At 46.3% G+C, this 13,083-nt stretch overlaps 2 protein-coding genes across 2 annotated transcripts; one reads left to right on the forward strand and one right to left on the reverse strand.

The window, feature by feature from the left end:
• Positions 1-259: 259 nt before the first annotated feature.
• arhgef18a (rho/rac guanine nucleotide exchange factor (GEF) 18a) lies at positions 260-8,041 on the forward strand. The gene is made up of 20 exons (XM_049746461.2): positions 260-430; positions 2,676-2,789; positions 2,993-3,087; positions 3,184-3,324; positions 3,399-3,649; positions 3,761-3,886; positions 4,078-4,195; positions 4,288-4,539; positions 4,597-4,673; positions 4,761-4,951; positions 5,038-5,096; positions 5,177-5,356; positions 5,455-5,589; positions 5,759-5,856; positions 5,934-5,993; positions 6,195-6,242; positions 6,323-6,799; positions 6,892-7,210; positions 7,357-7,437; positions 7,574-8,041. Exons 2-20 carry the CDS (start codon positions 2,716-2,718, stop codon positions 7,720-7,722), a joined length of 2,931 nt encoding a protein of 976 aa, XP_049602418.1. The 5' UTR covers positions 260-430; positions 2,676-2,715; the 3' UTR covers positions 7,723-8,041.
• Positions 8,042-8,256: 215 nt separating this feature from the next.
• Positions 8,257-12,826, reverse strand: sppl2 (signal peptide peptidase-like 2). Its single transcript, XM_049746479.1, has 15 exons — positions 12,672-12,826; positions 11,786-11,896; positions 11,523-11,705; positions 11,361-11,450; positions 11,138-11,277; positions 10,930-11,072; positions 10,751-10,847; positions 10,523-10,639; positions 10,374-10,455; positions 10,227-10,301; positions 10,091-10,153; positions 9,927-10,026; positions 9,721-9,798; positions 9,490-9,650; positions 8,257-9,179 (listed from the first exon to the last, which is right to left on the reverse strand). The coding sequence occupies exons 1-15, from the start codon at positions 12,765-12,767 to the stop codon at positions 9,030-9,032; spliced, it is 1,686 nt and encodes a 561-aa protein (XP_049602436.1). The 5' UTR covers positions 12,768-12,826; the 3' UTR covers positions 8,257-9,029.
• Between the last annotated feature and the right edge of the window lie 257 nt (positions 12,827-13,083).

Consider the following 13,083-nt stretch of genomic DNA (forward strand, 5'->3'; position numbering starts at 1 on the left):
TTAAATATAAAGCAGGAATATACTAAAATGCATGTTAATATCATGGGATACAATCAATTATTTTCATTCTAAATATTTCCTTGGAAAACTAGATAATGGGGTAGCATCTTGTATACTTATTTTACTTAATATTTGGTACGGTGTTATATTCCAATTTCAATCTATATATTCATTTTATTGCTCAATGTTTTAGAATTTATTTGTGCGTTTAAAAATTGTGCGCTTTGAACGGAAGTGGAACGGTCGACTCGTCCACAGGAGGCTGTTCCGTCGTGTTTACCGCCTCCCTCTTCTCTCCCTCTCCACTTGTTCCTCGGGAATCCTCATTAGAGTTCTCCGTTGCTGTCATCGTCAAGCTGAGGAAACGCAACCGCATTGTCTGTCTCGAAAATTAACATTATAAAACCTTCGCCCGTACGTGTACCCACAGGTAAGACTGACGTTTTTAGCGCGGACAACATATTGTGCTTTTTGTTTTTTGGAGGCGGGGAGCAATTATTGCGCAGCATAAGCTAAACTAGCTAACTTGACGTGCTTGGAAACTTTAATTTGATTACAAATGACATAACTGACCTCCTATTCTTGGGGGGGGGGGGGGTGCTTTTGAAGGGTAACTTTTAAGGAATTTGAATTAGGGTGAATGGCTAACAAGTCAACACGGTAACATACAGGTAGCCGAGTCACCTGCCGACCGCAGTCACACTGCACCTGTTTGTGTCCTCGCCCGAAACTTGATTTCAAGCGACACCCTGCTGTCTTACTGCATTTTTCTTGTTTATTTCTCGTATTTGTTAATTCACAACTTTAATGGTCGACAGTGTGATGGTGACTGAAGACCAGTTTTACTTGATTAATGTACTTTTCTGGTGCCTGTTTCATCTGTCATGTTGCGCGCGGATTGATACTTTAAAAGCGAGATTGAGACAAAATAGTGCGGTAGGCTGGCAGCACAAGTGGCAAAAATACACACACTATATATATATATATATATATATATATATATATATATATATATATATATATATAATATATGTGTGTGTATATATATACTATGTATATGCATAATGGCACGACTATTTGAAAAAACACCTCAATATTATGAGAAAAATATGTAATTTTGCAAAGAGAAATATAAGTGGCAAAGTCAAAAATATAAGAAAATGTGTGATAACTGAGGAAAAAGTTTTGGACTAAAACAAAGTATTTCAAATTAGGCAAAATATCGAACTATGAAGTTTAAAGTGCCTTGAGGTTAGTTATAGATGTTGGAAAAGGTATTGCTGTGACTTATCTTGAACATACTGGCCTTTGAACAGGAGGTATGTTGACTTTATATATCCTCTGAATCTTTGCTGGCAAGCACATGGAATATTGATTATTTGACTCCCCTTGCCAGGCACCCATAGCTAAAAAGCTTTTTATAGTTCACAAGAAAACTGCATCTTATGTGACAAATAAAACTGTAGTAAGTAGTTGGTGTGCGTAGGCGTGTATGTTGATTTGAGTTTAGCGTATATGTTGTGCACTGCGTAGACAATGTTGAGTTGTGCGGAGGATGGTGCAGTGTTTACTGTGTGCACTGGCTGTGCAGCAGGCCACCTGGCAGACTTGCTGGTCGAGTTCCTTGTGTTGTGATGTGTGGGAATGACCCCGTATTTCACGCTGACTTCCACCCAGTCTATTGAGGTGTGGCTTCGACCCTAGGAGGAAGGCTTGGGGGTCAATTTTAATGTTCAGATTTTTGGTAGCCTAATTGAAAGAAAAAATTGAGCGAACAAGCTGCTTTGACCTGCAACTTTTGAGACATTCACCTCCAACCCCTTCCAAATAAAAATGTCAGGGCTCTTCATAGCTCCTAATGCTATGATGTTCTACCCTGCTGAAAGCGGGGCATCTTCCACATCACGTGAATGTCAGCCGGCAGTGGCTTGTTTTTGTTTTTGTGTGCTGGTCATGATGATATTAAGATCTGCATGTTGCACATTCGGCAGGTATGAGCAGATGAAAGCTAACTGCCGCCGTCACATCTGAGCCGTGACGACGTTTCCCACAGTGCACTTGCAGTGTTTGTCGGGGAGCTGGTCCGACCTGAGCTCCTGGCAGGCTTCGCTGATTTTGCGCTGCCGTGTTGTTTGGATTCGAAGGCTCCCTTCTTGTCTCTCTTTTGCAGGGAGCTGCTGTGTCAACACACTATCAACACTCTTAATCATTCAACCCTTCTCTTCTGTTGTCCCTTTTGGTTCAAGCCACGGCTGTAGGCAGATGGCCGACCGGCTCTGAGATAACTTGTTAACCTCTGAGCCCGTTTTGAACCGCGTTGCTAAACAACACCGAGGAAATGAGAATGCTACAATGTCAAGTAGGCAGTTTACAGCTTGTCGACTGTAACGGTGTTAATTTATTGTTCCCTCAAAATAACTCAACATGTACCCATTAATGGGCGGGGGGGGTCTCATGAAACCCACTTTTCTTGTGCAAAGAATCTATTTTAGGTGTCTCCAAACAAACTCAGTTGCGCTCTCTGGAAAGCTAAAAAAAAAAAAAAAAAAACTGCCCCCAACACTGTTGGTCTCGTAAGTTGGGTTGACACGTGTATCATAACAGGACTCGTGAAAAGCTCCACGGAAGACCCATGTACAAAATTCAAGTTGTTTTCTTTTTGTCTTTGTACTCAGTGTACCAGATGGCATCCCTGGTTCCCTCCTGGCTCCAGGCATGACAGTCAGCCCCACTCAAGACAAAGCTCAGCCCGGTTCACCCTCATACAAGGACGCTGCAAGAAACTTCAGGTGTGCCGGCGGCAATGACTCTGATCAACTGGTTTCTCCTTATACTTGACTCACATTTCACATCCCACACAAAACGGCTGAAGAAACAAACACCGCTTCATTTGGGGCAAACACTAAGCTAGGTTGTGTGTGATTAGCAAGAAGATATCCTTTGGTATTGAGCAATGTTTCCACTCTAACTGTTTTGCCACAACCACAAATAGATCCGACCCGGCACGGATGGATGAGGTGGAGGGCATCCGGGGGAGGGTTGTCGTCGAGGATGCCATTTCCCTGGCTGAGCCCATCAATCTGGAAGGTCAGCTCTTCTCTGGCACAAAGTGGCTTTTTTTCCTGTCTTCTGGCAGAAAGAAATGTGTCAATGTTTGTTTTAATGTCAATGTTTCTCCTCCAGATGGCCATTACTCTGTGCTGCGAGGCGGGCTGGAGTGTGACAGTCAGAACCTGGAAGCAGAATCATGGAGCGCGGCAGCCAACCCAGACTACATGCAAACTCTGGACCGAGAGGCCATCAAAAGACAGGATGTCATCTATGGTGCGCACTAGCTACACATGGATGTGCTGCTTCAGAAGCAGTGACTGCAATTTATTTTTTTTGCAATTTCCTAGAGCTGATGCAGACAGAGATGCACCATGTGCGCACGTTGAAGATCCTCCGGCACGTCTACATGCACGAGCTGCGCCAGTCCCTGCTGCTGAACGACGACAAAGTGGACACGCTGTTCCCCGGCTTGGACGCCCTGCTCACGCTGCACCAGCACTTCCTGGACAGCCTCAAGGTGCGCCAAAGTCAGTGTCAAGAGCGGGGCAGTCCCAACGGCTACCAGATCACGCAGCTGGGAGACATACTCATCTCACAGGTAGGGCAGATGCTGGAGAACGGGTTGCCTTTTTTTAAAACTGAGTGAAGAAATGTTTGTGCTTCTGAACAATGTTGCTTTTTTTTTTTTTTTTTTTTTTTTTTACCTTAGTTTTCTGGCTCGGTGGGTAAAAAAATGAAGGAGTGGTACGGCCTTTTCTGTAGCCGTCACACCGAAGCTGTCAGCTTTTACAAGGAGCAGCTACAAAGCAACAAGAAGTTTCAAAACCTCATGAAGGTCAGCGAGACACTAACTCTTGGCCCAGAGCTGAAACCTGAGAGGGAGCCGCGTTCATTTTCCGACCTATCCGGACTGGGAGCCACAGATGGATCAGTTTACTGCTGAAGATGATGGAAAACAATTGAGAGTTTTAAATGGGGGGTGCTTAGAGTTTTTCACTTACATTTCATGTGCGTGTCTTCCACCAGAAAATTGGTCAGCTGGCCCTGGTGAGAAGGTTGGGTATCCCTGAGTGTTTCCTACTGGTGACGCAACGCATCACAAAGTACCCCGTCCTGGTGGAGCGACTCATACAGAATACTGAAGGTAAACAATAAGTGGAACTATTCTCTCATTTGCAATTTATTGTACATACTCTCCACAAACCCCGCCCCCCTAATATACGGTACGCCTTTCAGTCGACACAGACGAGCACGAGTCTCTGCTCCAAGGCCTGGCGGGCATCAAGGATACCATCTCCCGAGTGAACGACAGTGTCAGGCACTACGAGCAGGCCTCCCGCCTCCGTGAGATCTACTTTCGACTGGAGCCCAAGTCGGTGGGGCGGCTGAAAGACGGCCAGCTCATCCGCCGGGAGGATCTGATCCAGGGCAACCGGACTCTGCTGCACGAAGGCCCTGTCACCTGGAAGTCTTCTGGCAGACAGAAAGGTACATTTCTTATTCTTGACAAAGGGTGTGGACTGACTCTTCTTTGATCTTCCTCAGAGATACATGCTGTGCTGCTGTCAGATGTGCTCCTGCTCTTACAAGATAAAGATCAGAAGTTTGTTTTTGCTGCTGTAGTGAGTGACTTGTCAGGGGGGTCATCTCAGGTTAATTAAGATTAAAAAAAAAACAAAAAACACACAGACACGTGTTTTATCACGCAGGACAATAAACCGCCGGTGATCAGCCTTCAAAACCTGATTCTGAGGGAGGTGGCCCATGAGGATAAGGCCATGTTCCTCATCTGCGCGTTCGTCTCCACACCGCAGGAGGTGTACGAGATGTACGAGCTGCACACCGGCTCCAAGGAGGAGCGCGTTGCCTGGATGGGCCGCATACGAGATGCCATAAATCGGTGAGAAAGCTTCCTGGGTCTACGTGCTGCTTTGCTCTTGAAATGGCTTCGTCCATTTCAAAATGGCGACTGTTATTGCGGTCCAGTTACGCGGAGGAGGACAAAGACTTCCAGGAACTGAAGAGTAGACTGCAAGAATATCGAGGTAAGAGTCGAGACGTTCTGTGTGTTTCCGTACTTATTCATATTAATAATGCTAGTTTTTTTTTTTTTTTTAATGGGCAGAGCGTTTAAAGGCCAGAGATGAGCACATCGAGCTGGGCCTGTCCGAGAAGTTGCACATTTTCAGCGTCATGTATCAAGACATGACCGGCCAAGAGAGCCCCGCAAGAAGGCTATTGCTGCGAGGAGACCCCACTGATCTCCAGCAGGGCGAAACATTGCTCAAAGGAGCCCTCAATGAAGGTAGGAAAAAAAATTCACATGTCTATGTCTTTTGACTTGTGCTGATGCTGACGAGGTTCCTCTTTTTTCTATGTTCTTCATTGGACGCCTTTCCACAGTGGAAAGTCTTCAAAACCTACTCTTTAGCACAAGAAAATACCCCAATAACATCCAGGTGGGCGATCACGTAATATCGTGGAGGTTACACGGGAGGGCCGAGGCCTCGGGGCCGGCCGACATGAACCCATCTGCAAGTAAGATCCGTTGGACACACTGGAATGATGAATCTAATTATCATAGTTTCCCAGATAAGCCCAATTGTTGTAGCAGTCGGGGGAAAAAAACCCTGTCAAACTGTAACCACTGCATTAAATTCAGGCATGGTCCCTCACGATAAGATGTTCCCTTCGTTGTGTTGATCAGATCACACGTCTTCCGATGGGGATGCGGTCGACAGGCTCAGCGGCGGCAGCTTTGAAGCCGACGACGCTCAGTTCTACTCCGAGAGCCGGGAGCAGCCTGTGAGTGACGTCAACGTAAAGCTTAGGCCCGTCGTCTGGCACATCATCTGAAACCTTCTTTTTGCTGTCTCCTGAAGGCCAACAGCTACGCATGGGGGCCTAGTTGGGCTTCAGCCGCCAGCGACTTCCAAGCTGAGGTGACACTTTATCATACAATCGCTGGTGGAGCTTGGATTTTTTTTCCTCTGGGATTTTTTTTTTATTAATTCAGTATACGTACTGTATGTTCCCTATGAAGGATGGGTGGAAATGTGGGAAAAATATCGTACAATAACCAAAGGTCACTTACGACTCTTAATTAGAGTTCTCATTTCCCATGACTATCATTTGGTTTGCAGGTGCATGACCGTGTCATACTGCTAGCCCAGAAGCTGTATACATTACAAGTAAGTTGTGAACTGCTTTGCCACCACCATGAAACAAATGGTTTGTGAACATGATTATTTTTCAACCTTCGTCCACCCAGGCCATCGTGGCCCAGCAGGACAGTCAGATCGAGCTCCAGCACATCCTGCGCTCAGACGGCGGCAGAGCCTCGCGGCTCTCCAGCAGCACCTTGCTGGAGCAGGAGAAGCAGCGCAATCTGGAGAAGCACAAGGAGGACCTGGCCAACCTGCACAAGATGCAGGCGCAACACCGCGAGGCGCAGCAACGCTGGGAGAAGGACCGAGAGCGCCAGAGTGTCTACATGGAGGCGCTGGAGACCCAGCTGAAGCTGCGGGAGGACGAGTGCCTCCGGCGTGAGGAGAGGCTCCGCCAGGAGAAGGCGGAGTACGACAGGCAGTGGGAGAATTACCAGCAGGGTCTGGAGCGCCTCAGGGAGACCACCAAAGCCGTGGAGAGGGAAAAAGAAAGCCTGAATCAGGAGAAAGAACGTCTGGAAGAGAAGTTGAAGAAGTACACGGAGGCTCTGAACGCAGGGAACGTCAACTATGATGATGTGGTGAGTTTGAACCATGTAGTAAGGTAATTGTGGCGTGCTATAGAAGTTCAAATACATATATGTTCATGTGTGCGACATGTTTCCTCCCCCAGTACGTCAGTCTGTCCAGCTACCAGTCATTCAGGGGCAGCCTCGCCACCAGCCCGAACGGAGGCCCCCCACGTCCGCATGTCCTACTGGCCAACTCCCGCGACAATAAGAAGGAGACGCCGCCTAAAGTCCCGCCGCGCAAGGAGAGCATGAGCGTCCCTCCGGCGGCCAAGCCAGAGCTGCCCGTGCACCTGGTCAGCACCACCAACCAGGTGCACAAGGCGGCCGGCGTGGTGCAGCAAATCCCCACCAAGCTAGCCACCAAAGCCAAGGACAAGGGCTTCCGTATGAAGGCGGCGCACCAGAGGGCCCACAGCGCAGGTAATCATCATCATCCGACGTCCTCCATGACACGTCTGCTTTGCATTCATGGTGGACCACTACCAACCATCATCTATTCATAATTACTGTTATCTATTGTATCATCTGTCTTCCTATCTCCATGTTTGACGTCTCTGTGCTCGCAGCCTCCATCGACGTGAGCCAGCTTGTGCCCATCAGAGTGACGGGGAAGGAAGGAGGCAGTATGAGAGCCATCTCCCTCTCGGGTAAAATAATACAAGATGTTTTTAGAATTCCGTCCTGTTTACCTTTTGACATTGTGAGCCCAAGATGCCACCTATCAATCGATCGATCGATCAGAAGTGACTTATCTCATTTCCTTCAATGTTGCATTTTCCTTAGATGACACGTCTGGACAAGGCAGAAGTGACGTGAAAACGTCGCAGTCCTTCATGCATTTTCGAAGTCATGTGGAGGCCCAGCCCCCAGTCCCACCCCCATTCCCCAAGGAAGTGCTGGAGAAGCCAAAGGAGAAGGTGATATTCCTTTAATTCATGCTATTATGGACTAAGGAGTGGAAGGACTATGTCTACTTCAAGGTATTGGACTCAAATATGTTTTTCTCAAAACATTTTTGCGTGAGATGGGGAAGGGCAGAAGCCATTTTGCACAGTGGAAAAAAAAATAATGTACTGATGTTCTTAGATTGCCAAACACTTTTTTTGACAAGTGTATTTTTTTATTCCAAATGAATGCTATGTTTTATGACCTTTTTAATTTAATGGTATGTGGAAGCTACTGCAAAACAGAGTTCAGAACAAGCACAGCTTTTGATTAAAAAATAAATAAATGCTGCAATATTGAAATATATTTCCCTAGCTAATAGTCTATGGAATAATTAAGACTTTACTGTTTTATTGATATTTATTGTCTTAGGAAGGATGTATATATATATATATATATATATATATCGAGAAAAACTAACTCAATAATTGTAGATGCTGTTTCATTTTCCGTTTTTCAAAAACAATTTACTTAACTAAATGTATGTTAGGAGAGGAAGAATAAAATCCACAACACAGATATTTCCGCAAAAGGTGTTCAGTGTTTATTTCCTCAATTGCAAAAGTCATTTTTCATTCTGTTGTCTTCAATAGAGACACTGAACACAACTAAAAGGAGTACATTGGTCTTAAAACCTATACAGCATGGGAGAGCACATCATATATACAAGACACATTATGTACATTAAAAACACAGGAAAAAAATTGTGTAACATATGAGATGTGCAAATGTTTCATACCAACTAACTTGACTCTCCTAACTTGAATTTTGGCTCCTGTGGGCATCCAAAGTATTCTTTTATTCAAAGGTTTGCTCCACTAATATAAAGCCTTCACTACAGCTTTTAGTTGTAATACTAGGTAGGAAACCCACATCATAGCATGCAAAACAAAACCAAAAATAGATATTGCATAAAGAACAGGGAATTAAAGAAAAAAGGTTCAGCGATTGCACCAACTGGTGCTTGTGTCACGAGACGCATGACTGTCATCACAGCTGATCAACCAAAAGCATGCATCTGCACATTTCCTCATTTGATGTTAAAACATCCAGTTTGGTTTTCTTCGTGTTTCAATTTTGAATACAGTTCAAATGTGGAGATCCATGCTTTTTGTTGGACAGCAATGATGCAAGTGAGCTAATGCTGTCGTGAGCAAACATTTGGGCATGGTGGGCCTGGATAGGAACATATTCCCTCTTTCTATCCATCCTTCCCTTTCAAAGTGAGGTATAAACAACTTGCGGTGCCTCTTTTAATGTCCATGTAGTGCAACACACTGTGGAAAATAAACTTTTAGTTGAGCTTTTCCTCGTTTTCGGCGAGGGGCACGTCCTGAGGCGGACCGGGGTCTTGGCTCTGATTGGCTGAGTCAGCGCCTGGCGGCACTTTGGGTTGCGTCCCCGCTGTTTGTGTACACTTGATGGGCGCAAGAACTATGGCAGGCTGTGAGGGATAAAAATGAAATGAGGGTGACTTTAATGAAGCTGTCACACATTTTAAACGTCAAGACTCTGGTATTGATTGACAGTATATTATTGCTGTCCCACAAAAAGCATGTGCCTCCAGTTTTAGGAAATTGATCCAATAGTTCCTCAACAGCAGACTAGATACAACCCCAGATAGAATAATAAACAAGCAGTTGGAATGTATCAAATAAAAAAAAGTTATCTTTATTCTATTTAAAGTATCTTTTTGTTTCCTGTCGTCAAAAGCATATTGCGTAGGTGCACACTCATATCAAACTGGTATTCACCACAAATCCGCTGCCGGTCCAGAACTGAGGCAGCTCTCTGCGCCATAGCGCCACCGCCAGGCTGGTGAGCAGAGTGCAAGGCACCAAGTAGAGCAAGGCAGGCTGGCCCATCTGCATCATGGCCAGCGCCACGAAGGTGATCAGCAGGCCCACGCCGTACGCTAAATGTAGGAGAGACGGACGGCTCCGTCGTAAACCCAAAACACGGCCCATTGATTCATCGTTACGTACCGATTGTACAGGCCACAAAGTAGATCCTGGAAGACTGCATCAAAATGTCGAAGCGGTGGCAGTACACCACCAGCAGCCCTGGGGGGGGTGGAATAATGCCAATAGCAGTTCATTTATTTATTATTTAAATTTTGGGGGTCACTTTTGTGAAGAGTTGCGCCTTTCTGTATGTCTAGACTTAGGTTTAGTAGTTGTCATTTAATCACCTGGCACCAGGATGTCGCCAAAGCCCAGCAGGGAGAAGGGCCGATCGCACAGGGCGAGGGGGGAGGAGTTCAAGCGCGGCACCTTGAGCACCATCGGAAGCTGCGGACCACCCCGACAAAATCAAGCTGGGGACCAACTTTTTAGGTAACGTTACACCACTCACCTTTTCGTGCGTGGCTGAGTCAGAGGGGCCTGCCGCCACCTCCACCATGATACTCTCACCGCTCTGCAGAGAGAATGCACCGTATGAAATGACCGACAATTCACAACTTGGAATGAAGAGGCATCTGTGAAGCTACCTTGGTGAAGAAGGGCGTGATGAATACAAAGAAGACGTCGTAGACGAAGAGCACTGTCAGTAGTAAAGTGCAAGCCTGCCGTAGAGGAAATGAAGAAATATCACCACTTCAGTTCATAGCTTTAAAGATATTTTTATGTTCTCGTACCTTAAATGTGGGCAGTCTGACAGTTTTGAGCATGTAGAGACAGAAGGCGATGCCCAGGGTGTCCTGCAGCACCCACGCCCACCTTAGACACAAATAAAAAAAACCTCAGTGACTTTTTGTTCAACAAATAACAGTATCTTTACACTCACTGGTCCTCGTTGCGAAACACCATCCAGGTGATGCTGATGCCCACGCACAGTGTTGACAGCAGCAGGGCGCGTACTTGAGGACGCTTGTGCAAGTAGGGAAGGTTGTTCTCTGGAACTCTGTGTCGGGCAGAGGGAATGGCGTATCTCGGGTTCTTATTTGTGCTGGGCCTCTGTTCCAAAGCCCCACAAAGATTGATGGCATTTGGAGTAAGGCGTCAACTGTCTCACCTGCACTTGCAGAAAGGAATGCGGCGCACAAAAGGCCACAAGCAGCTGTAGAGGCCCACGGATGATGCCAGGCAGAAAATGCCTATCACCCATATTGCTGCAACCAAGGAGAAGATTGTGTAAGAACAACTCTTCACATGTACTTCTTGACTTGTTCCAAGTGCGCACGTGTGTGTTACCCAGGCTGTCGTAGAAGAAGTAGAGCAACACCAGCATGCTGCAGCACATGACCACAAACACGCAGATCATGATGGGCGTCACGTCCAGAGTCTCCTCGTCCTGCTTGTCCGCCCCATCGTCACGCTTGTGCTTCATGTAGCGCCTGGGTGCGGAAGAAGGAATACAAGGTAGATACCAGTGGAAGCCCCTCCGCCTCCTCTGGCTTACTTCTTGCGGTCCTTGCTACCAGCCCAATGGCCACCGACTGCGACAGTTCCCACAGCCATGAGGAAGATGATGACCATGTTGTAGTCCAGCACCGGCTCTTTGGGGGCGTACATGGCCACTTGCCTACCCTTGGCAAACGTCTACCGTGGAAACCATCAGTCAACTCAAGTGTGACATTCAAGCATCATTAGCAAAGGGGAAATACATTTCAAAAAGGAAGAACCTTGCTTATCTCCAGCATGTCAGAGTAGCTGAGCAACGCGACGGGGATGTCAATTTCCTCGTACTGAGTCTTGTTTCCCGCTGGCGGCGTCTGAATTCAAAGCAAATTGCCAGGCGCCACCACGTTCAATGCGAACCGTTCGATCCGAATGTTACAACTTACCAGTCTGTCCTTGCTGACGATGAGCAGACCCTTGGCCCCGCTCATCTGTGCCAGGCGGACCTTCTCGTAGAAAGTGCAGTTACCCCTCATCACCATGGCGATGCGGTTGGGGAAGCCCCCCTCTGGGACGTCGGTGGGTGAGCACAGGACCGACGAGGTGAGGTCGTAAATCTGGAGACGCGACTGCAAATACAAGGGAGGGACCAAATGGAGGTCTCCCTGTGTGTATATATATGGAAGCTGGGTACTAGTTGAGAACTCACCGCCTTGTTGAGGTCCTGAGGCAGACGTGCCCACTGTGAGTTAAAGAAGATGCAGTAGTCCTTCCCTTTGCTTTCATCGCTGAAATGAGCCATGCCGTGCTCTGCTGCCACCTGTATCCATGGGCAGGGGTCAAAACAGTGGTGCTTTGAGATCCAAATAGATGCGAGAGTTTTCAAGGGACTAATTCGACTCGTATCTCAAGGTCCTGTTTTATAATTACTTTTGGTGTTATTCACCTAAAATGGCCGTTTACGTGGAAATGACTCATGGAAAATAACCTTGAACACTCACAGGCCACATCATTAGGTACACGAATACACCGGAACAGTCAAAACAAGACCAATTAAAGACATTTCATCTTTGACAATAGCAGGTTGATGTTCCAAGCATGACTGGATCTTACTAGCATTAGTGCTAGGTAACAAAAGGTAGTGATGGCACACCGAGACACCCCACGCGTGGTTGACGTGAAACATTTTAGTAAGATTCAAAACCAAATGGTCTTGTGGTGTGATTCATCTAATACACGTATGAATCTAATGGGGTAAAATGTCACGCTTCCACCGCGGTGACGAGTTTTAGCTCGAATGCTAGCAGTTAGCTCTAAACACTCTCATCCAAAATGACTCCAGTGCCGACATGCAACCATTTAAAACACAGTTTAACACTGTTACAGTTGAGCTACATGATGCTACTAAGTTGTCATTTAGTGACATATTTGACCAAGCTAGTAAGAGGGAAAAGTGAGTGTTCGGTTTTGTTTTGATCAATGCGGTGACGTTGTGGTTAGCAAGATGTTCGTCGCCGGGCTCAACAGGAAAAGCCCACCACGGGGAAGGGGATTTTAGGTAGAAAAAAACGTCGATTTAAGTATCGCCCACCCACCTGGTGGATGACAAAAAGAGCGGCCCAGGTTAGCGCTCTGAGGCCGGGGACCGTCATCGTGAGTCCGGGCTCGTATGCTGCTGCTCTGAGCCCCATCCTACAGAAAAGCAGCCTACCACTGGCTTGAAGACACGCCCATTCAATGACGTCACACCCAGAAATGTTCCATGGTACGTACATAAAATTTAAAAAAAGAATAAACTATTCCTACCGGAAGACTGCAGTTTTTAAAAAAATAAATTACAATATGCAGCACTAATAACTACTTAAAATTTATAGAGCACGTCCAATGTGCATCCGTGTATATATCTAAATGTCATTTGTCATTATAAGTCACTGGGCCAACCCAATGGTTTGATATGTCTTTCTATCTTTCTATTTGTTATGTTATAGTAAACTATTATTATCGGTG

Source organism: Syngnathus scovelli, chromosome 17 (genome assembly GCF_024217435.2).
Source record: "Syngnathus scovelli strain Florida chromosome 17, RoL_Ssco_1.2, whole genome shotgun sequence".
In the NCBI taxonomy this organism is placed as follows: domain Eukaryota; kingdom Metazoa; phylum Chordata; class Actinopteri; order Syngnathiformes; family Syngnathidae; genus Syngnathus; species Syngnathus scovelli.